The 25,281-nt window shown below is 40.9% G+C and overlaps 1 protein-coding gene across 2 annotated transcripts in view; it reads right to left on the bottom strand.

Annotated features, from left to right (window-relative positions):
• FER (FER tyrosine kinase) overlaps positions 1-25,281 on the bottom strand; it is a 373,188-nt gene that overhangs the window by 177,735 nt on the left and 170,172 nt on the right. For both annotated transcript variants that reach the window (XM_090038358.1, XM_090038357.1), the window contains 2 exons: positions 24,968-25,171; positions 18,649-18,771 (listed from right to left, as the gene is read on the bottom strand). In XM_090038358.1, coding sequence (XP_089894484.1) covers positions 18,649-18,771; positions 24,968-25,171 — 327 coding nt within the window. The remainder of the gene's footprint in view (positions 1-18,648; positions 18,772-24,967; positions 25,172-25,281) is intronic.

Raw genomic sequence — 25,281 nt, 5'->3', positions numbered from 1 at the left:
TTTTAAGTGTCTACAAGAATATTTTTACTTGCTTAAATTCTGAAAGTACCATACTTAGTCATATCCCAAGGAGGGAACTCTGATCAGCTGATGAATCTCCCAGCCACAGAGGCTCCTGGCTACATGTTCAGTTAATGGCATGATAGGAAACAGCTACAAATTTGTAACACATACTTTGTGAAATAACTTTGTAGTTTATTCCTCTTTTTATCATGCCATTGACTGAATGCGTAGCTGGGTGATCACTTAAAATGTGATTAACTGGTTAATCGTATTTTAAGCATAACGTGTAGATGGGGCTATAGAAGCAAAGCCCAAAATCATACAAAAAATTAATGTGATTTTTTTTGCCAAGATAATTGCAAGAAAAATACAAAAATGTGCTACAAAGTCATTCCCTTTGTCATAATCAGTTCCTCTTTCTTGTAACGTTCTTTTTGGGGAAAAATTCCAAATAAAAAATTAGATCAAAATAAATTGCTCAGTTTAATTTTAAATCAGCAATTTCAGTACTTTTTGTCCTTTGTAGTAATCTTACCGTCACTATGAGTACATCTACATGTTACTCTACAGCAATGTAGCAATGCGCTATGTTGCTGTACGGCACGCTATGATGGACGTAGCAATCATGCAAGTCTACACATGATCTCCAGCTATGTCACCAGAGAAGCATGCTCCTCCCCCCGGGTAGCTCACCACAGCAAAACCTAATCATGAGCTGCATGCCTGGTGCAGTAACTGCCCTTACTGCACCACGCTTTAGTATTTCCAAAAAGCAGTACTAAAGCAATGTGCAAAAGCAACATCACCATACAGCTATGTGTAGACACGCCCCATTATGTGTATTTGAACCCAAGCCTAGACAGCATATAATTCATGACAAAATTAAAAAAAGAATAATTGTGAAGATGATACCCTACTAATGTGAAATTGTACATTACGAGATGTTATTATAGGATACAAGATACTAAGAAAACTCTATGATGGGATATGTTTCTAAGTAAAGGCAAAACATCTGCTACTATGGTACTGAGGCCAGGCACAGACATTATACATAAACAAACGCAAGTGATAGGAAACCAGTTTAAACCAGTAACAGAACAGTTCAGGGCACACAGACTGGTTAAAAATTCTGGAACCCAGTCTAAGGTAGACCTGCACAGATGTAGTTTCCGACATAATAGGTCAAACCATTCCATCAAACTTCTGCACCAGATCCCCTATTGATTCATGTCAGGTTGCTGTCCACCAGTATCCCAGAAGCATTTGCAGACCCCACCCCCAGCTTTCTCTCCTCCTCGCATGGAAGCAGGGAATCCTTCTAGGCTGCTTGGCCAAGTGCCTAGACAACCCTTTCCAGGCTTTCAGAGAGCCAAAACTCCCCAGTGGCAGCACCATCAGGGTCATGGGGGAGCAGAGACCCCATGCCATGCTGTTCCCCCACAGTTGTGCTTGCTCAGGTCTGAGAGGACAAAGGCCAGGCTGTGGGGCAGGGGTCTGCACTCTCCCCTACACTCCCGGCGCTGCCTGGTTTGGCCAACAGCTGTGTCAGCTGAGCTGTGCAGTGACAGGGGATGGTGGGGTGGGAACGGTGGGAGAACAGAAGCCCCGCTGCTGGCCTAGCCCCAGCCCCCCAAGATGTGAGCAAACACAGTTCAGTGGGGCTTTGCTCCCAGGCCTACCCCAGCTACTACATGGTTTCATTGATACAGGCACCCAGGAGTTATCACTGAGAGCCACGGGGCGGGCTGTCAACTGAGCCAGGCACCACCAAGCGGGAATGCAGGACACCACCCTGTGGACCAACCCAAGCAAAACACAGCCAGAGTGTCCTCCCCCTGCTGCCATTGACAACTGTTGCTGGTTGGGGTGGAGGACTGGGGAGAGAGGTCATGCTAGGGTGTGCAAGAGTGCCTCCACCTTATGGCCTGAGCCTATGCAGGTACTTGCATGCTCCCCTCCACCCAAGAGCAAACGTGCATTCTGTTCACTCCTGATCCACTCTACACAGCTTAGAGAAACCTGCATAGGTTGGATTGAATCTACCTTGGGCTTTTTGAATGTCTGTACCCAGCCAGAGACATAGGCTTGGATTTGCAGTTGGAAACCTAGCTAGGCTGCTTGCTTTCATGTTAAAGGTCTGGGAGAGACATCACAGAAAATGTTGATTGATCAGTCTTGAGAGAAAGTGTGTAAGATGACAACAATGGAAAGGACAATGGAAAAGGTAGAGACCTTGTTCTAAAGGCACGTACTGCATATAAGGCTTTGCAAATAAGAAAGAAAAAGATCAACTTAGTAGATCAATGGGGGTTTTTTTGAAGGGTTTTGCAGGGTCTTCAAAATAGAACAGAAACAACCACTTCCATTGGTCAGCATTCACAGGTAAACGTCCTAAGAGGAATCTTACAATGGGTAAAGGGCTTTCTTAGGAACCAGGAAATAACAATGTTGAACTGAGAGCACTCCCAGGAACAGGCCAGTTGTTACAATAACTTGCTGCACACAAGTGGTTTTAAAAAGCAGTTGAAGAAGTTGCTGGGTAGAAAGACTACTTCAGTATTTCTATATCAAAATTACTTAATTTAAAAAAAGTAATAATAAATAGCCATTAATAAAAGAAATGGAATATTTCTAATGATCTGAAATACAACCATTCTACTCTATGCTCTGTCAAAATATAAACACAATGATCAACATTACTGTTTTACAAGGTGCTTACTTTCTGTTATTGTGATAGTAACTTTAAAACTGGTTAACATAAGTATCTGCAAATTTATATTACAAAATTATATCAAATATAATTCTGGTCAAAACAAAATAAACAACCCCCCACATTCCAAATGTGGACCTACTTCAAAGGAGATTATATTTTCCTAAATTTATGTATTTATGTATTGTTAAATACTAAGAAGAAGCAATCTATCTTACAAAACATTTTGTAAGGACAGCAAATACTAAGTGTGATGACTGGTAAGTAACAGAGGAATTATAAAAAAAAAAAAAAAGACATATGCACTATTCTGTAACAGCCTTTTGACAACATCCCCTTTAGAGATGTTAACTTTTCCTTATAACTGCGTGTCCACTTTAAACAGGAAAAAAGAAAACACATCTGAATTTGCTTAGCATGTTTTCTGTCATCAACTGACTTATAGAAACAGTGTATACATGCTTTGATATTTAGGATGTAAAACCTTGTCTACCCTCCCACCATTGCTCCTATTTTATTTAAACAATACATGGTTTCTTCCCTTCCATATTTGAAAAAAATAATCTATACAGTGTGGTCTGTGTCAAAAAATGCTTCCAATTCACTATGCCTAACTGTACATCATAACAACATGTTCAATTATATAACAATCCAAAATAAAGGTCAATAAAAAAAATGATAATGATGAATATGTATGTCCTACATAAATCCTACATAACTAATCAGGCAATCATGGTTCAGTATGAAATATTTTAGAATTTTAGCTATTTTTATTCCCTCTAAACCCTTCTACAATGAAATGTTTTGACAGAGTTCTAAAAGATTTATTTGCCATTACTATAAAACATATGGTAGGTTCAACTTTGCTTCTTGAGTTGTAACCGATGGCCAACATATTTTTCTTCTCCCAGGCTCTGTTATATCACTCCACTCCTAATTATAAGAAAAATACTGGCCAAACCTATTCACTAGAGGAGTGCTCCAGAATACTTCATAATCAGCCATGATTTATAGCTGCAATGGTAAAAAATAATCTGGGAACACAGCCTCTTATTTCTATTTTATTTCTGCATTTGTGGATCACTGAGACTACTCAGGCACTGGGGTCCACAGTTAAGGATAATAAGCTATGACTAAAAATAAACATTAAATGTTCCAGGTTACATCATCTGTATCCCATAAGTTGCATGGGTTAGTATAGCAAGAACAAGAATAAAGGACATAGTGAGCAGGTTTCAAGGAATATCAGTGAGGACAGGAAACTTGCAATGCAGCATCTGATTTTTCAAATGATTATAGATAATGAGGATGCTAGAGTTAGGGAGAGATGGAATCTGTAAAGAATTAGAACAACAACAGAAAAACAAGAAATTTTACTTGTAAAAACCCACTTGTATATTTCAGCTCTGGACAACCATACATATACAGCCTGCACTAAAATCACTCAGAGCCCCACAGGCAGAACATTTATTAGAATAGTTATGCCACTGTTGTCATCTGAAGGGCTGGACTGATAGAAATTCAGAGTGGAAGCTCCAATTCTATACTTGACCAGATTCAGCCCTTTCATCTTTATTTCATAGATTTCATAGACATTAGGGCTGGAAGGGACCTCAGAAGATCACTGAGTGCAGCACCCTGCCCAAAGGGCAGGAAGTCAGCTGGGGTCATAGGATCCCAGCAAGACAAACATCCAATTTACTCTTGAAGGTGTTCAATGTAGGTGTTTGAATCACCTCTGATGGCAGGCTGTTCCAAACCTTGGGGGATAGGACAGTAAAGAAATTCTTCCTTATGTCCAGCCTGAAACAGTCTTGTAGTAGTTTATGACTGTTCGACCTCGTCATCGTTTGGGGCGCTCTGGTGAACAACCGTTCTCCTAGATACTGGTGGTCACCCTTAATAAATTTATAGGTGGCCATAAGATCCCCCCTGAGCCTGCGCTTTTCCAGGCTAAAGAGCCCCACAGCTCTCAGCCTGTCATCGTAAGGTCTGTTTTCCTGACCTCTGATCGTGTGCATGGCTCTTCTTAGGACTCTCTCAAGCTTCTCCACATCCTTTTTTGAATTGTGGGGCCCAAAACTGGACACAGTACTCCAGCTGCTGCCTTACCAAGGCCGAGTACAAGGGGAGAATGACATCCTGAGATTTGCTTGAGAAGCATCTATGGATGCAAGCCAGCATTTTGGTCACTTTACTAGCTGCAGCATCGCATCGCAGGCTCATGTTCAACTTGTGGTCAATGATGACCCCCAAGTCTCTTTCTTCTGTAGTGCTAGCCAGCGTAGCACTGCCGCGCCTATAAGGATGCTGCAGGTTTTTCTTCCCAAGGTGAAGAACCTTGCATTTTTCAGTGTTAAACACCATCAGGTTCTCATCCGCCCATTTGCTGAGCCTGTCCAGGTCAGCCTGGATCACTCGCCTGTCTTCTGGTGTGGATACTTTGCCCCAAAGTTTGGTGTCATTGGTGAACTTGGCCAGTCCGCTTCTGACTCCAGTGTCCACATCATTAATGAAGATGTTGAACAATATGGGTCCAAGGACAGAGCCTGGGGGACCCCACTGGTTACAGGACACCATGATGAGTGACTTCCATCTATTACTACCCTCTGGGTCTGACCACGGAGCCAATATTCCAGCCAGTGGATCGTGGTGGACCCAAGGCCACAACTGGCCAGTTTCACCAAGAGGTGATCATGGGATACCAGCTCAAAGGCTTTTTTGAAGTCCAGATATATGACATCAATCTCTTCTCCCTTGTCCAAGTGATAGGTCACTTGGTCGCAGAAGGAAATGAGATTGGTCAAGCAAGACCTACCCGCACGAAACCTGTGCTGGCTAACCCTTAGGATGTTGGCGTTGGCCAGTCTATTAAGGATGGCCTCTTTAATAAACTTTTCTAAGATCTTCCCTGGGATAGAAGTCAGGCTGACAGGCCTATAGTTAGCCGGATCCACTCTCCTCCCTTTCCTGAAGATAGGTCCCACACTGGCCTTCTATCAGTCTTCAGGCACTATACCGGAGCACCAGGAGTTTTCAAAGATCCGTGCCAAAGGCTGGGCTATGATGCTGGCCAGTTCCTTGAGTACCCTGGGGTGTAGATTGCTAGGGCCGGCTGACTTGAAGGTATCCAGCTTCTCAAGGTGTTCCTTCATGAGGTCAGCATTAATGGAGGGCAGGGAATCTCCCTCACCCGGGCCATATGTATATACATGACATATGGTACTTAAAATCATGTGGCAGATTTAACTGCTCTTTGCTGAAGGCTATTTTTTTCATTGAAAAAAGTTATTTTGTTTTACATTTTTCATTCATGGTTTTCTCCAAACTGGTATATTTTATTTTTTTTTAATCTTTGATTTAGCAGTTTTTCACTTTTATTTAATAGTTTTATTGAATAGTTTAGTTAATAGTTTATCACCTAAATATTTTCTTTCTCACTAAAAAAAGTCTAAAATTCACATCTCTTCAGAAGCTTATCTTACCTCTCCTGCAGTCACAATTATTTCTAGAAAAAACAAATCTCAATTAGAACATATATGCTGTTATTTTTTATTTTCAGGTTGGATTTAAGATACTTTTGTTCATTTTTTTTTTTTAACATACATCAGTGTGGCATCCCCCCCTTTGTTTATGACTCAGTTTCTGAACGTTCACTATATATAATTCTAGGTGCCTTTCTAATATTTCTAAAGCAAACATTTTTCATTGACAGGTCTCTCAAGAACAATATAAAATTTGTTTTCTACAATGAAAAATAGCTAGTTCTACTTGTTCATAATATTCCTCTTGTTTGATACTTGAAAGTTGATTTTGAAACCCTCTAAGAATGATACCTTAACTTTCATTACAAAAGCGACAGAAATCTATAATGGTAAAGATGGGATAACAAAGTCCAATGTAGGAATGCTCAAGTCCTGGGCTGCAGGCCAGATCTGGTCAGCAGGCTCTCCAAGGGTCAGGAAATTTGGTGGCAGTGGAGCAGTGAAAGTTTTAATTGGTGCTTCCCTGCTGCCAAATTTCAGGACTTGAGGGAACACTGTGAGCCAGATAATGTGGCCCTGTGTGGCAGATTGTGTCAGCCTATGGCCAGATTCAGATGCAGGTGACTAAGTTGGTTAAGGATCATGGGAGCACAGGGCAGGATTGGGACAGCTTGAGACTGAAAAAGTGCACAGATAAAATATCATGCTAATACATATAAAAATCCCTGGCCACAAAGTAATCGATACAATACTTTGTTGCTCATTATTAACATTTTAAGCTGTCCTTATTACTACTACTGCATTTCCAAGGACTCAGAAGAGAAATCTCCATATTTTTTTTAAATAAGACGGAAGGTTAAAGTTGTCTGAATTTCATGCAACTTCATTGTCCGTGGTATTGTTGTTGTATATGGCCAACACACAGCTGTTCTTTCCCTTTATTAAAACACAATAAACTAAAAAACTCCCTGACCCACCATCATTTACGGAAATTTATCTTACTACCTTAAGACACTGCTACAATTAATCACTGTTATATTTCCTGATCAAGAAAAACTAGGACCTGAACACTGGGTGTGTGAAAATTGGGATCCTGATCTGCAGTTCAAACACATCTCTATCTAAGAGCACTGTTGCTCATGAAAGTTTATCCATCTCTGATTCAGTTAGTTTTTAAAGTAAACCTCTGCTGTACCTTGCATCTGACTTCAGGCTAGTATGGCTATCCCTTTACCGAGAAAACAAATAGTATGTTATATTTTAATGTCCTTAGTGATTTTATTTTCTATATGTCAAATTTAAAACATATCCAGAATGTCATGCAGATCTATTATTTGTCCACAAAATTTATCCTAGCAAATTAAAAAAAAAAAATCAATATGAGGTCAAAGATTTTAAAAACCTAAAACACATTAAGTATGGTTAAAAACCATTTTCATTATAAACCCCTTGGGTACATATTTTCTGAAGATATTCTGAAGCCTTTTACATACTTCAGTTGCTGCATCAATAATAAATTGAAGAACATAAAGTGCAGTTTTCTCAAAGATTATAAATAAATATAAATGAGAAGGTTTTCCATTTAAAAAAAATCATTTTCAGATATCTTTTTAATGCCCTTGGTCTTCCTAATTTAAATTCTATTATTTCTATGTCATTAAAATTCCTAGCATGCAGATTTAGACTACATAAATGGGAAGTGGGACAGGCCTTTTGTGGCACAATTAAAATTGTTCCCTTTCAAGGACACTCTAACAGAAGGTGAACACTAATTTAGCTAATATGGTAAAGGAGGAAAAATGATTGCTTATTTTATATATATATATATATATATATATATATATATATAAAAAAATATAATATAATAGAAAATTTTATTCTGTGATGATTTTCCCTGGTATTCAACTTTTAGTTTCTCAATGGGTTATTACAGGGGCACCAATTTGCATAAAAAGATTAAAGATTACATGAATGTCAAAGACTGCTTTGCTGCTCTCAGGGGAAGATGGGAGAGGAATCCTGTGAAAATGTCAAATGAAATGATCAAAAGTAGTTTTCAGAGGGTGCATAATGAAGAGTATATTCTCCAACCCTATGAGTCAGAGTATTCAAAGTGTTTCCAAAAATAAGAATGCTTGAACTTCTGCACTACTATATAATGGCATGGAAGCCAGGTCACAACTCCAAAATTGTTCAACAGGAAGGCAGAGTACACAAAAGCTGCTTTGCGGCAACCTTTTTTTCCCCTTTATTTATTTTTTTAACATAACAGGTTTTGATCTTGCAACTACACTTTTATTAGACTCAAAAACCAAAAAAGTTAACACATGCCAATAGGTCTGCAATAATTTTTAAAAAGTTAATAACATTGCTTGAATAAATATTACTGATAATTAACCAACATTTTAATGGAGAAATCAACTTTAGAACCCATCTGATAACTTGTAGAGCCACAATTTTTATGTAGTCCTTTATTTCCTAAAATGTTCTTCTAACTATGAACTATGGAAAAAGGCCTTCTGATCCTATCCCTCTCATTAGGGAATATGGAGGATCAAATGAAATCCTGACTGGTATTCTGCCTTTCTTTTTCTACAAATTATTATACAATGAAAATAGGAGAGAATTGAAGATGGTTTGGAACTATTCAGAAGAGCTTACATGTTCTCTCTATTTAGGATATAATCCACTGATAATTTTACTGCCTTTATCCAAGTGTCATACACTTGGAGGACGCCAAAAAAAACATTAAAATGATTCCTAGGAATTCTGTGACAGTTAGCTAGCAACGTAAGTCTGAAGTAAGGGATATTGGCTCTTTAGGACATAAATAAATGTACCATTTCTTCTGGGAGAAAGCCTTTGTATGTCCTAGGATCCCACAGAGCTACCAGCCCATTGATATATCTTAAGTACCTGTGAAATACCAGAGATAAAGTGTCCTAACATTTTTTCCAGGGGACAGCTGTAAGATAATCCTCAGAGTGTGAACAGACGTGACACCTCTAACATTCTAAATACTCTTTAAACCCCAAGATGAATTGAGTCTGCTCCAACACACCAGATCTCTGGCACATCCACCCCAAAGGAGGAATATTCTACACTGGTCCAGACCTGCAGAGAATGAACTAGGAAAGCCAAGGCTGCGACTGAATTCCAACTGGCTACACGTATCAAGGACAATAAAAAATCCTTTTTCAGTAATGTGGGGAGCCAGAGGAAAAGCGAAAGGTAACATTGGACTCCTGCTAAACCATATGGGACAACTGGCAACCGATGCCCAGGAAAAAGCCAAACTGCTTAATGGGTATTTTGTGTCGGTTTTTCAGCAGCACCAAGGGACAGCCCTGCTCAATACAGCACAGGACGGCCAGACAAGGGAGAACTGATCTACACTGATGAAGGGTAACATGTGTAGGAACACCTGGAGAGGCTGGACATCTTCAAGTCAGCTGGCCCAAACAGTTTACATCCCAGGGTACTCAAAGAGCTGGTAAGCATCACAGCTCACTGGTACTGGCACAGATCTTTGCAAACTTGTGGCGCTCAGGTGTAGCGCCCAAAGATTGGAAGAAGGTCAATGTGGTTGCCTATCTTTAAGAAAAGGAGGAAAGTAGATCCGGAACTACAGGCCCATCAGCCTGACCTCTATCCCAGAAAAGATCTTGGAAAAAATTCTCAAAAAGACCGTTCTTGACAAACTGGCAGATGGCAACATCCTGAGGAATAGCCAGCACGGGTTTGCTGCGGGTAGGGTTTTGCCTGACCAATCTCATCTCCTTCTATGACCAGGTGACGTATCACTTGGATAAGGGAGAAGAGATTGACATCATATATCTTGATTTTTAAAAAAGCCTTCAATCTGGTACCTCATGAGCACCTCAGAGAAAAACTGGCCAACCGTGGCCTGGACTACATCACAGTCCACTGGCTGGGGAACTGGCTCCAAGGTCAGACCCAGACAGTGGCAGCTGATGGAAGTCAATCATCGTGGTGCGCCATGACCAGTGGGGTCCCCCAAGGTTCCATTCTTTGGCCTATACTCTTTTACATCTTCATTGATGATGTAGACATAGGTATCAGAAGCAGACTGGCCAAGTTCGTCAATGACACCAAACTTTGGGGTACAGCATCCACACCCGAGGACAGGATGGTGATCCAAACTTACCTTGACAGGCTCAAAAAATGGGCGGATGAAAACCTGATTGTGTTCAACACTGAAAAATGCAAGGTACTCCACCTTAGGAAGCAAAACCCGCAGCATACTTCCAGGCTCAGCAGTACTACACTTCCTAGCACCACGGCCAAAAGGGACTTGAGGGTCATGACTGACCACAAGATAAATATGAGCCACCATTGTGATGTTGCAGCTGGTAAAACAAGCAAAACTCTGGCTTGCCTACATAAATGCTTTTCAAGCAAATCCCTGGATGTCATCCTCCCACTCACTGTACTTGGCCTTGGTGAGGTTGCAGCTGGAGCACTGCATCCAATTCTGGGCTCCACAATTTAAAAAGGATATGGAGAAGTTTGAGAGAATCCAAAAGAGAGCCACACACATGATCAGAGGGCAGGAAAATAAGTTTCACAATGAGAGGCTGAGAGCTATGGGACTCTTCAGCCTGGAAAAACCCAGGCTCAGGGGGAACTTGGTGGCTGCCCATAAGTATATAAGGGGTGTACATCAGGATCTGGGGGAATGCCTGTTCACCAGAGCACACTAAGGGAAGACTAAGTCAAACAGTCACAAACTCCTTCAAGACCATTTCAGGCTAGACATAAGGAAGAACTTCTTTACTGTCCAAGCCCCCAAGGCCTGGAACAGATTGCTGCCAGAGGTGGTGCAAGCACCTACTCTGAACTCCTTTAAGAAACATTTGGATGTTTATCTTGCTGGGATCCTTTGACACCTGCTGACTTCCTGCCTCTGTAAACACATGCAGGTCAATGGGCCCGCTCTGGGATGAAGGCAGGACTCTACTGCCCAAAGCCTTATTGACTTCAAAGAGGTGTCAAATATATAGCCTGTAGGCCAAATTTGCCCTACAAAGTCTTATAATCCAAGCCAGGTGTCCTTTCCTTGAACTTTTCCTTTGTATTTAAATTCCTCTCTATTTTAAACCCTTTTATCTCCAAGTCTATTCATAATATTTGAGCAAGCAGGCTATCACATGTGAAAGTTCATACATCTCTGAACCAGTTAGACTCTACATGGTTGCACCCTGCCCTACCTTCTGCCAGGGAGTCATGAACATACTTTTGAAGAAGTATGCTTTACCAAACGTCCACAGATCTTTTCTCCACAATGGAAGCTTTAGCCTAGCATGATCCAAAGCTAGCACTGATAACAACCGTCTTCTGACTGAACTTCAGAACAATTTTTTTCCTAGTTTGTTCATAGGACTAAAACAACCTGCATGTTTTTGTTTTTAATTTCTTCAAAAGCTTAATTTGTGTAATTTCAAATGAATTTTCTACCTTTGGATATATATGGGCCCAGATCCTAAGTTACATTTAAGATGTTTAAAACTTTGGGGCAGCTAACTCGAAAAATATACATCTTATCTTGGAAGTATGATCCTGTTTCACAAAAGAAGACACAGTCTTCCCTCTCCCCCAGCATGCTACCTTCACAGATGCCAAACCTATTCTGCCCTGTGAAGCCACATAGTTTTCTCCCATTTTTTCAATAGACAGCCTTATGCATTTCTACCACATCAGGTTCTAGCTGGCACAGAGGGAAACAAACTGACAGCAAAACTGATTACACCATAAAGTAAAACAAAGAATGAAGAACCTTTGGGCCAATGATCTACTGGTTAGAGCAGTTGCCCACAAAGTAGGAGACCTAGGTTCTAGGTCCCTTTGGTTCCAGCCTGCAGGAAAGCACCCTAAACAATAGGGCAGTTTCCTGGCAGCATGAAGCAGGCAGCACTTTTTGATTCCTTTGCATCTGACTTAAACAGAATGCCATGAGTAATGGGACGAGGAGAGCACATTAAAAAAATTATTTAATGTATTTAAAATGTATCAACTGCATTTGGAGCAGAGACCATAACCTAGGGTTTCTGTCTCACACTGGGCTCCTGAGACTCCATTTTGTGTGCTCTCATGGGTGACTGGTGTGGCCTTAGTTAGTGGGGGGCATGTACCTCCCCTGCAACCAGTCCCACTAACCAGAGGAGGTCCCCAATCTCGGTGACCGGGGGGGACCCTGCAATGGGCAGCAGCTGCAGCAATTGGCCAGTGCTTGCAGAGGGTGCACTGCAACTCTCAGGGGGTGTACATGCACCCCCTGTGCACCTCATACACGTCGCCACTGTACACTCTCATGCCCCACAACAATTCCTTTCTATCAAGAATCCCAATTTCAAGAGGAAGGAGCAAGATGATTTAAGTCTTGCCTAGCCTATAGGCTGGTGGTTAAGGTATTTTCCTGGGAAGCAGAATCTGTGTTCAATATCTCTCCGATAGAGAGTAAGAACCCAAACTTCCCATTTCCTGGTTGAGTTCTCTAATCATTAGGCGGTTGGACAAAACATGCATAGATCCTTCTCTTCTTACATTATCAAGCTCCACACAGGATCCCGACTTCAATGAGTTCAGTAGGATTTTACAAGAGAATCAGGGACTCATGCAGAATGAATGTGCTTCCCAGATAGAACTGGCTTACAGCAGAACTCATGTGGAGTTAAACATGTAGGGGGCTGCTCTGGATCATTTCTGAGTTTGCTGAGAGCACAAGTTTAGTCAACAGTGATCCTTCCATGCAAAAATGAAGGTACATAAGGAACTTAGATACCTTAATTATTTTGTGACTGACACCTAAAAGCCACGTGTGTGCCACTTAAGTATCTTACAGGCAGAACAGGATTTCAGTCAGGTCTCCAACATCTAAGACAGGTAGTTGCTAGTTTCTAACATTTGAGAAATATGGTCAGTGCTATAGAAAAGATAGGGAAGAAGGACTTTATATAGGTAGTGCCTGTCACTGGTGCAAAACCAAAGATACTTCCAGTTAGTTATTGTTGAGTATTGCAGAGTAGACTACTGCTGGCTGCCCTTAGTCTTCTCAGTAGCCTCATTAAACTATCACAAAAGTTGGACATAATAGATGTACAAAGAAGCAATGATATCCTAATCTGGACTGGTGGGGGGGGGCTCTAGGAGCAGTGCAACCTGGGAATCTGGAGAACTATAAATTGCTAATTTTATCTCTGTGGATCAAATTGAAATTAGCCTAATACAAGCTAGGTCATGCTGACCAGAATTAACTCTCGCCTGAAGTGACATAACTTTGAGCTGCTCAGAAGGCACCCAGCACAGGTTTTCATAGATTTCATAGACATTAGGGCTGGAAGGGACCTCAGAAGATTGAGTCCAGACCCCCACTCAAAGGGCAGGAAGTCAGCTGGGGTCATAGGATCCCAGCAAGATAAGCATCCAGTTTGCTCCTGAAGGTGTTCAGTGTAGGTGTTTGAACCACCTCCGATGGCAGGCTGTTCCAGACCTTGGGGGACCAGACAGTAAAGAAATTCTTCCTTATGTCCAGCCTGAAATGGTCTCACAGTAGTTTATGACCATTCAACCTCATAATCCCTTGAAGTGCTCTGGTGAACAAACGCTCCCCCAGATACAGGTGGTCACCCCAATAAACTTACAGGTGGCTAACAGGTCACCCTTGAGCCTGCGCTTTTCCAGGCTAAGGAGTCCCATGGCTCTCAGCCTGTCATCGTAAGGTCTGTTTTCCTGACCTCTGATCATGGGCGTGGCTCTTCTCTGGACTCTCTCCACCTTCTCCACATCCTTTTTGAATTGTGGAGCCCAAAACTGGACATAGTACTCCAGCTTCGGCCTCACCAAGGCCAAGTACAAGGGGAGAATGACATCCCGAGATTTGCTTGAGAAGCATCTATGGATGCAAGCCAGCATTTTGGTCACTTTACTAGCTGCAGCACCGCATCGCAGGCTCATGTTCAACTTGTGGTCAATGATGACCCCCAAGTCTCTTTCTTCTGTAGTGCTAGCCAGCGTAGCACTGCTGAGCCTATAAGGGTGCTGCAGGTTTTTCTTCCCAAGGTGGAGAACCTTGCATTTTTCGGACTTAAACACCATCAGGTTCTCATCCGCCCATTTGCTGAGCCTGTCCAGGTCAGCCTGGATCACCCGCCTATCTTCTGGTGTGGATGCTTTGCCCCAAAGTTTGGTGTCATCGGCAAACTTGGCCAGTCCGCTTCTGACTCCAGTGTCCACATCATTAATGAAGATGTTGAACAATATGGGTCCAAGAACAGAGCCTTGAGGGACCCCACTGGTCACAGAACACCATGATGAGTGACTGACATCAATTACAACCCTCTGGGTCTGACCACGGAGCCAATTTCCCAGCCAGCGGATCGTGGTGGATGCAAGGCCACAACTGGCGAGTTTCGCCAAGAGGTATCATGGGATACTAGATCAAAGGCTTTTTTGAAGTCAAGATATATGACATCAATCTCATCTCCCTTGTCCAAGTGATAGGTCACCTGGTCATAGAAGGAAATGAGATTGGTCAAGCAAGACCTACCCACAACAAACCCGTGCTGGCTATCCATTAAGGATGGCCTCTTTAATAAGCTTTAACATGTGGACGCTTGCCTTTCGGGCACCCTTAGTATAAATTAAGTGTAATGTGTAACTTCACCCTGTTGAGAAAAACCATCAATATGAGTGAGGCAAACGTGATCTCCCTGGACATATCAGGTAAAGTAAGGGATTATTAATGCCTTTGCTCAAGGTATTGTTGGTAGGACCTTATCTAGATACTATGAAGAATTCTGGCCACCCTTATTCAAGAGAGATGACTTCCTGCTGGAACAGGTTAAGAAAATAGCTATTAGGATGACAGCAGAACAGGATAGCATAGTTCCATTTTTAAGAGAAAACTAAAAGAGCATAGTTTGTTTGCCTTCACAAAAAATGGGTGACAAGGGACATGGAAAAAACTATTTAAAAGTAGGCATGGAAAAAACTATTTAAGCTCAGGATAAACTTTGAAATAAGAATAAATGGGTTTTAAGCTGATCATGAATACATTTATGATGGAAATTAGAAGAAAGCTGCTAAGCATCAAAGCAGTAAGGTCCTGGAACAGCATACAGACATGAATATAAAGTAGTGGAGGCAAACAGTTTATGCAGTATTACAATGAAGAGTGATCAGTTTCTGAGGGGGATTATGAAATGTTTCTCTGAGCCAGCATGGGACGAGATTTCATGACCCAAAAGGCCCCTGCCAGTCCTGTGTTCTGAAGTATAAATGTCTATTTGGGCCTCAGGCATAACATGTTCAACATGCTGAATAATGATTTGAAGAATAGCTACTGCCAAGCTACATTAAACAATATATATGTGCATTCACCTCCAAGAAGGCTGAAGGGCATAAGATATACTGTTTAAATTGTTTCTCCCCACTAATCTTTTGAGATCCAGATCAGATGTGACAACTCAAAAATTAGTAGGAACTGATTTGGGGATGCAACTGGGCACAAGTGTGGAAACTAGGGAAAACTACCAGCAATGGATTAATCTAACCAAACAACAATAACGCTAGCACTACTAAAAACTAATACTAAATTGGTTAAAAAACAATTCTAGATTTCAGGTACTGAAAGAAGTCCCTTATACACACAGCTAGCCCCCAAAAAAGGAAACACTTGAGTTACTGTGGACTACACAGTCCTCTATGACATCAAATAATACCTTAAATTATCTTTCAGTATGCACTCATATACTGTAACAAAAGTCTGTCCCAGGGGTGGCCATGACACCCCCGGGGCATGTCTAGATGAGCACACAAGTCTGTGTCCCCAGGAACAAACAGCAGTAACACATAGTTGTGACATTACTAGTTGTTCCCGGGGAGTGCACCTGCATGCTTACCTGGGGCCCTGGGGAAATAAAGGTTTTGGAAGAGGCAGCAATCTGGGTCTGCAGAGCCTGGCCAGTAGCCAAGGCATGGCTCTCGGCAGTCACGCTCTGGGTTCAGGTGGTGCACACTGAAGCCACATGCACTGTCCCAATTTGTTTTTGGACCTCCCCCCTCCGTTATCTAATTTTGGCTCTGTGCTGTAAATATCAAGTGCAGAGAATCATATGACATGCACTGCATGCGTTTTACAGCACCTCCAAAGCCTCTGAGGTGCACAAAGCACATGTATGCACTCGTCTGGACATGCCCCTGGTGGCTTGTTTTACCTTGACCCTCCCGTTCTGTTTAACTGCCATGCCTTGATGTACTTCTACCTTTAAGAAAAGGGAGGCTGCCCCAGGGATTCCTGAGCAAGCTCTCATCCATTCCTGTCCTATTCCCGGTTCTGAGTCTGTTCTGGTTCTGTCCCTGAGCCCACCCTGACTCGTATCTCCACACTATTCCCGGGTATCTAGTTTCTCCTGGGCATAAGACCTTTTTGGTCCCCTATAGGCACCAGATTTGCTCTGGTCCTCTCCCTGTTCCAATTCAGAACACCCAGACACCCTGGTCTTTTCCCTACCCTTCACCCATGTTCTAGCCCTGCTCCCTGCCCTACAGGACCTCCACCTCCCCTTAGTCCCTCCCAAACCTCCAGATGTTACCACAGGCTGTAATCTCCTTGGTATTATTTCAGAGCTGCAGCCATCCTGCCCAGATGTTCTCCCAGCAATCTCCAGGGCCAGACTGCCTGCCCAGCCTTCTTCTAGGTTGTATGGCTCCTGTCTCCTATCACACCTGCCACCTGTTTCATATGCAGCCTGCCTGCTGTTAAAGTAGCAGGAACACGAGGCCTTCTGCTACAAATACTACAGTGGATTTTTTAATGTAGATTATTAAAGATGATTAGAACTGCTGGCTAAGACTTTTTAAAATTCAAGTCCTCTTAGACACTGCAATAAAGAATACTGTAGAAAGTCAGAGAACGATAAAAACTTGGTACAGCATTAGACATTTAAAATAAATACATAAGGAAAATGAGGACTTCCCAAACAGTTGAGATAGGAATAATTTACGTTTAGGACTCTTCAACCTTGAAAATGTTCCCTTAAACCAGACTGTTTATATCAGAACACATCTATTTATTTACACTTCTAAAAAAGAAAAATCCTAAAGTCTATCGTGTTCTATTTGGATACCAGAACTTTATGTACAACATATATGACTCCTCAGTTTCATAAATGTTACAAAGAATAACCTAGAATATATGGTAGTGTTCTCTTTCTCCTTACATCAGCATTTTCCAAAACCTTTATTCCTAAATTTCAAGAACTACAGAAAGCAGAGCAAAGAGGTATGTCAACTAGAGGTGGACGGTTGTCTATCTATATATCAAGTTCAATAAATGTTAAAATTATTTACAGACTAAGCAGAACAAACGCAGTTTAATTCAAATGTACAATTGAGTTCTAGTATAATTTTAACCACATGGTTAAAGGAGAGGAAAACTTGCAGTAATACAAGCTTCTGTCTTGAACTGTGCCTTTTCTTTGATGTCATTCAAAATTAAAAAGTTTGTGTACTTGGCTACATTTTATTTATGATATTACCTAGGTCTATCATATTAATTTATAATTGTTTAACTGCATCATGCCTTCATAACAAAAAATAAAAAGTCAAGTGTTCCAGACAGGATACATGTAGCAATCTGTATTAAGGCAGCAAGCTATGATAGGGCATCTCAGCCACAAAACTTAATCCCTCCCTCTATTTTTTCACTACACCAAGACAATACATCCCTATTGGGAATGAGAACTGAAATCTACTTTATTTACTACATATTAGTATGGAAAAAGATCTAGGATTACAGTAAAGAAGAACGACTACTGTTCTGCTTGCTTACATTTTGTAAAATGACATATCTGAAGGCTTTTCTGACTAAATACACATGGAAAAAGAAAGATTTAGTTCTGTATTATGCAGGGCTGGTTGACACATGAGAAAGTGTCAAAAAAGGAAGACTTAACTACTGGAAGAACATTGAGAAACATTATGCTCTCCCAAACTGTGATGCTTCTGAAAATTTAGATAAAGCATTGTATAAGGTTTACTGTATTCTTCTGTTCAATATCAGTTTCAAGCTCCCAGTTTCACTTCCACGTGCTTACATAAACCTTTAAAAGTAAGACGGGATTATTGAAGAGAATTTGCAGAACTCAAAAAGGAACTAAAAAATGGAAAAGGGAATTGCAGAACGAATAACAAAAAAACAACATATGAAGGGCTTTGAGAGCAAAATAATGTTATAATGTAATAATGTTAATAGAACTGAACTGTCTGAAGAAATCAGTGACTGACTAGTTCTGATTAAATTATTGCACCGAAACACATTCCACAAACTTCTTATTATTTTCACTTTTAATTTCAAGAGCCATAATTTACATCATGAAATGAAACACAGAAAACTTTCTATTGAATAAAACACTTGACATATACACGTACCTTAACAACAGGATTGAGGAGAACTACCCCTGATTTCTTTGTAATGACTTGTTTTGTTGTGTAATGATGGTCTATAAGTTGAGGAATAGTGGGAAATCCAGTTCCTTCAAATCTATACTGATTCTGTAAGGGAAAAAAAAAATTCAGTCTGAGAAAAGAGAAAGTTTCACAAAAAAACCATATAAAACAAAGAATTAACAATCATCACCCTTTAATAACTAGAGAAAAAACAGTTTAATCTCACAGGAGTAAATCCTGGTCTCACTCAAATCAGTATTAAAGTGTCTACTGACTTCAATGGAACTCTAATCCGAACCATAACAATTTATAAAAACATCTTATAAAATTGGCATAATTAAATAATCATAGACATTAACTCTTTAAAGAATGCTCAACTCTGATGGGATAAGACCTCAATCTGAGTATATGACACTCTGAATATGATAAAAAGGATATGCAACAAATATACTACTTATTTAAAAAAAATGGACAGTATTTACTTTCAGATAACTTTTAATCATAAAACTACATAAAATAGATTTGAACTAGGGAAAAAAAACCTCTGCAGATTCCTAATATGGGTAAGTAAAACTTTTCTCATTTGGAAAGAAAGATCAAAACTGATCAGATGAAATCATAGTTCACTATGTAATACTATCTCTACATAAGTCATTGACACCCAGAGAATAAAATCTATAAGGAATCTTTGATAAAAGTGAAATCAACATAGTCCCCAAGAGCATATAAGGCAGGAGTGGGCAAAATATGGCCCACAAGCTGTATCCGGCCCACCAGCCTGAGGGAGGTCTGTGGCCTGCTTCACTCTGCTCTGCTGCAGCCAGGGCCGGGCAGGGCCACATAATACACCAACGCCTCCAACCCACTGCATCCACCCCTACCCCTTCATCGGTTTCCTGTTGGCATTGTGGCCACCAGCAGCCAGACCTACGAAGGACAGGGCCTGTGGAGGCAGGACCTGGTCAAGCATGACACACAGTCCCTGCGAGTGGCACCAGGCCCTAGGTGACAGGCGAAGTGGACCAGGGCTACCTGAAGGCACACAACCCCGGGCTGAGCTGGGCTGGACCCGTGACGAGCTGCACAGGTGGTGCCGGGTCTGAGGCAGCTAGAGCCACGCCACACTGCATGGGGCTCTGGCAGCAGCGGGCCCTGAGCATCCAATGGCTGCTGCTGCTGGGGGTGGGGGTCTGTGGCTCCATGGGGCGGGGGGGTGTGGACCCTTGGGGGAGCGGTGGGGGGCAGTCTGTGAGCAAATGGGATATGGACAGCTCTGATTTTTCTAAGACAAAAAACCCCAAAAGCAAATGCCAAAGTGTATAGATATTTAGGATTTGGTTTATGATGATGACAGAGGCACTGGCAGGCTTCCAAATTGCTTTAATCTTGTAAATATGTCAATAAAACATTTCCCAACTGATCCCTCTCTATATAGTGGCATTTTGTTTTAACTGCAGAAGAACACTATTTTGGGTATTTTACTGAGAGAATTTGGGATTCTTATCAGCAAATTTGCAATTTTTAAACAGGGAACACCAGTATCTCTGCTGGCAAGACAACTGACAAGACTTGGGTAGAGGAGTCTGTCCCGAGCCAGCACTGGTGACCCAATTAGAGGGCAGACAAAGTGGCTGACCTCCTGCCATCTGGGGCCAAGAGGATATGCTCTGATAGTTCAAAGCAGACAACTGCAAACAGCACATCTTCTGGGTGATAGCTACCCAGATAGAAGAGCGGGGGCACCCCATCCTGGTCTGGCAGGTGTGCAGCCATGGGGCTGCAGGTCCAATGAGGTGGTGCTGTTGCAGGTGGCAGCAGGTCACAGACAGGCAGTACCTCCCATTGCCAGAGTGCTGCAGTTGGTAGAGAGTGCAGGGGCCACTCTAGGTTAGGGCTGCTTCAGCAGTCCAGCTGGCACAATAGTGTCCCCACATACCAACTGGCTGGGCCTCAGAAACTCCCTGAGCTGCTTGCCAGGGCAGCTCTTTATACTGCTGTGGCCACCACCTGCGCTGGCCCCAGGCTCTAGCTCTTCCTGGCTACAAATGCGGAAGAAGCTGGGAAGGGTCATTTTGCCCCACGTGGAACAACTTGCCCCACACCAGAGTGCACATCCAGGCTGAGGCAAAAATCTCTGGCACAAATTTGTGCTGCTCTTATTTGAGCTGCTGCAAGGATACGTGCCTGTATGTGTGGACATGCCCAGTCTGACCTTTGGCTTCTGTCTCAGAGGCCTAAAGGAGGGATGGACGGTCTGGACAGCCTCCACTCCTCTAAAGACTCCTGCCTAGGCATATGCATCAAATGTCTGGGTGACCTCTTACACATATACTATGATCTGGTAGGATCGATGGCTCCCAAAATACATGTTAAGAAAAATACTGCTATTGCTAGAGCAGCTTTCTTGTCATCACGCTGAAATCATAAGTGTTTTAGGATCCATAGTTGCTATCACAGACTGTCATGGAAAGTTGTGTGTACAGGTGCTGAGAAAAAAATTCAAGTGACATATGGTGTTAGTGATAAGAGATTCAGAAAAAAAATTTCAGGGGAAAAAATTGTGCTGCGCAATTCAGATCCTGAAAGTGATCAATTATGGCAGGGTTTTCAATGACAGAGACAGAACAAGTTACTAAGCTCCTGTAATAAGAACGCATTTCACCTATTTTATTGTTAAATCTAACACTTTTGTGAAGTGTGCTATATTAGAGCTTTAATGGAGTAACAGAAGTATAAACAGTATTAGTGAGGCATTAGGATTATCATTACCAGTCATGACTTCTTGACCATGCCGCCCTTCTCTGTGTACCTCCACTGGCTTCTTTTTCTCTATTGCATCAGCTATAACCTTCTTGTCTTTACTTTTAAGGACTTTTTCATGGTCATCTCCCTTCCCAACTGCCCCCACACACAGTTAACAACTCTGAATCACTACTGAAAAGCCCATTATTGCTTCCAATTGGCCAAAACCAGAATCAATCAATTTCATGTGAAAATCTTTGTGCTTTCCCCCCATGCTGCCTGTCATACTTAGGAAGAGCTTAAAATTAATATCAATTGAGATACCTAATTATTTTCTTTCAAGGCCTTCCTTTGTTCTAATGCCTATAAACCAAAATTAGGCTACTAACAAGTGCCTAATTTGTTAAATAATACCATCTCATTGTTTCTTGCACCTTTGTCTCCCATTAGTCTCTAACCATGTGTAACTCATTGGGGCAGGGACTATGTTTTTGAATAGCGGTTTGTACAATGGTTTCCTGGTCCATGATTAAGGCCACTAGGCATACAGTATCATAAATAAGAATTTGAAAATAAAGTGGTATTGAATTAAAGCAATGAATTCAGATTATTAAACATGGTAATTCTTATACACACTCAAACTGATTTAACAGTAAGGAAGGAATTATTTATTAAGATTTAATAGAAAAAAGCTTTGATTTCCTTTTTGTTTATCCTACGGACAAGCAAAAATAACCTATAAAATCTATTACAACAGGGTGTCACATGCAGGTTTAATCCATTTCTTATAAATAATTAATAAAGTACTACTCCCAGCACCTTCCAGAATCAGGAAACTTCATTATCTATTGTTTTTATATTAGTAGCTTCTAGGAGCTTTTTCATGGACTGATATCCCTCTGTAAGAGCACAATGAAAAGGTCACTACCCCAAAGGCTAAATACAAACAGTCAAAAAGCTCAAGGCTGAATCGATTCAATCTTTGCAGTTTGAATCTATGCTGCATAGACTGAACCGATAAGCAAGTGAACAGATATTTACTTTTGATTCCAAAAAATGCAGCCACATGCCTGTAGTGGCCCAGGCCAGAAGCCAGAGGAGGACAATAGAGAACATCTCCCTGCTCAGTAGAAGCAGGCAGCTTGGGCCAAGGCTAGCCTACCCACCCTGCAGGGGGAGAAGAAGGAAAGTTTGCAGGAGAGATGCAAAGCATCCTGGGATGTTGGGAACCTGAGTTAACTTGAGCCTGGAGAGAATCTAGAACAGAAATTCAATAGACTGATTTAAAGCAGTTAAGTCTTGACATCCATCCAGGTTTATCCTAAACCGGTTTCAGTCATTTTGAAAGCAGTTTGTGTACACTAAACTTCAGTTGTGTTATAGGTTTAAACCAGTTTCTGATCAATTATACTGGTTACTGTTTATGTGTAGTTTCTGTTCCTAGGCACAACTGTTATAACTTTTGTTAGTTTCTTTAGTGGAATTGAGTGATAACTTTCAGACACTCAAGCTAAAAATTGAGGCGTAAGATAATACCATAAAAGAAAGGGGTTCCTTTTCAAAAGAGGTGGTGCCACACAAACTGATCTCGAGCATGATACACATTCACTCAACTGAGAAGACTAAATTGCTTTTCTAGTCCGACATACTCTCTTTATTCCATACTTGTTAAATATATACACATATTTTTGGAATATTTTATTAGCGGCCTTAGAAAAAAAAATCCATTTATTAAAAATAACCTGAACTTTTAGGAAATGTGTAAGTTAAAAATAAATTTGCAATTCTGAATGGATTTCCTGACAAACAGTTTTAAAATGCTGGTCATATTAAAAAGTTAGAAAGAACAGTTAAAGCAGTATTAACTGGATCACAGGGAACAGTCATATACTATACTTTTGCATGTTATACTGCTACTCTTGAACCTTAGATTCAGAGACAAATTCAGAATAGTGGAGACCAGGCTTGCTACTAATACAGGAATATAGTAGAACTGGTTACAATGTAGAATGCACTTTTATTCATGTGCACTCCCAGTTGAAGGAGCATATGGATCAAAACTGACAGCCGTCCCCAAAAAGGATGCACAGTATCCCTTTTCTATGCAGGGAAGACGCTACACAAAAATGACTATTCTGGCTGAGAATGGAAGCTGAAATTGGAGTTAAAATGTAAGAATAAACCAATCCACAAATAAAGGAGTAGGTAATAGCTTAGATCTCTGGGGACTGCACACACAAAACTGCAAGACGCATGTAGTATATTGAATTGGTACCGTGTTGAAAACACCTTGCACTTATTCTTTGATCTATTATTTTATAGGCAAATTACAAGAGCAGCACAAAAATACTGTTATGCTCATTTGTAGGTCTGTTTTTCACAAAAAAAGGATAAAAATTGACATAAAAGTATAACACACACTAATACACAAATACATCTCTTTCCATTAGTCTTAAGCATTTGAGAAAACTTGCCAGGGACCAGTACAAGAGTCCAAGGAAAAGCAATACTGTAAAACTGGCAATGCCAAGATTTTGATCACAATTCAAAAGAAACAATGTTTTTCTCATTTATGTCACCATCAGTAATTCCTTCCACTATTCTGTAATATACTAAAACTTGCTTCTGTTATTTGGGTGTTATTCTGTGTTCAAGAATAGGTTGGTGGGGAGAGAATGAGACATTAAGGACATGTCTACACCAGAAAGTTATCCTGGGAAAACTTCTTGCCAGCATGCCACTCCTGACATTGCTGTGTTGGTACAGCATATATGCACATGGCTACTTTTGCCACTGATGTGGTGCTTTACCATAACAGACCCTGGGTAAAATCAGAGTGTCAGGGCTAGGCATCTCAGTAGTCCTCTTACCATCCTGTGTATACTGCTCCATGGGGCACTCTGAAGTGCACTATGACATAAGGATCTCTGCACTCAGAGAATTATGATAATTCAAGGTCAAGTGCCAGGCTTCCTACTGGGTATATGTTCATACCTCTAAAACTGACATAAAAAGAGAAAACAGGATTCAGGTGGGTTTCTGGATCTCAATTCACAACAGCACAGAGAAGACAATACAAACTCTTGCTGTGTAAGCTTTCCCATCTTTGGTGGGACAGATGCAATGGAAATTGTCAACAGTATGAAATCACAAGAATGCTGTCAAACCTCTACTATAAGAGGGTGAAATATAAGAAAAAGGTACATGCATTAAACATTTAAATTATTAGCAACAACTGTGATAAATGCAATAAACTGCAAATCATTTCGTCTTCTACTAGGGAAAACAATTCAAAGAACGTCAACCATAAACAGCTTTTTCTTAGAAATATCTGACCAACTTTTTTTTCTTTTTTAATTTGAACACCCAACTCGACACGGTATAGCTAAAATTGCCAATCTTCCCAATACTTCATATGAAGATAAGAAAACTGAAAATGTACTGTAGACTAAATCCTCCCACATAGTTATCCATGATAAAACTATTCTTATTGTGAATTACTTATCTGAAATAATTGCTTGTTTGATATTAAAAAAAATTAATACTGCATCAGACGTACATCAGCATATTGTATGATAAAGTGTCTCCGTTGTCCATCTGAAAACACAGAAAGGACATATTCACCAGGTTTCCCATGGCTCTCTCGCACCAAGAAGTCTCCTTGCTGTTTTAGTAACTCCTGGGCTTCTATTCTTGGAATTGCACCATGATACCAGTCTTGCTCTGCCAACGGCTTCTCACTGGTTGATATTACATCAAAGAACTTGAAAAAATATTAAAGAAACAAATTATCATAAAGTAAGTCATTTTCCATGATTTATCTTTTTTCGTTACAGATACTGATAAATAATTTCACATTGCTTTTTCTAAATT

The sequence above is a fragment of the Crocodylus siamensis genome, chromosome 3 (genome assembly GCF_052110815.1).
Source record: "Crocodylus siamensis isolate JL-2025a chromosome 3, ASM5211081v1, whole genome shotgun sequence".
Taxonomy (NCBI): Eukaryota; Metazoa; Chordata; order Crocodylia; family Crocodylidae; genus Crocodylus; species Crocodylus siamensis.
Note: the sequence above shows the minus strand (reverse complement) of the source record. Positions and strands in the feature narration are given on the sequence as shown.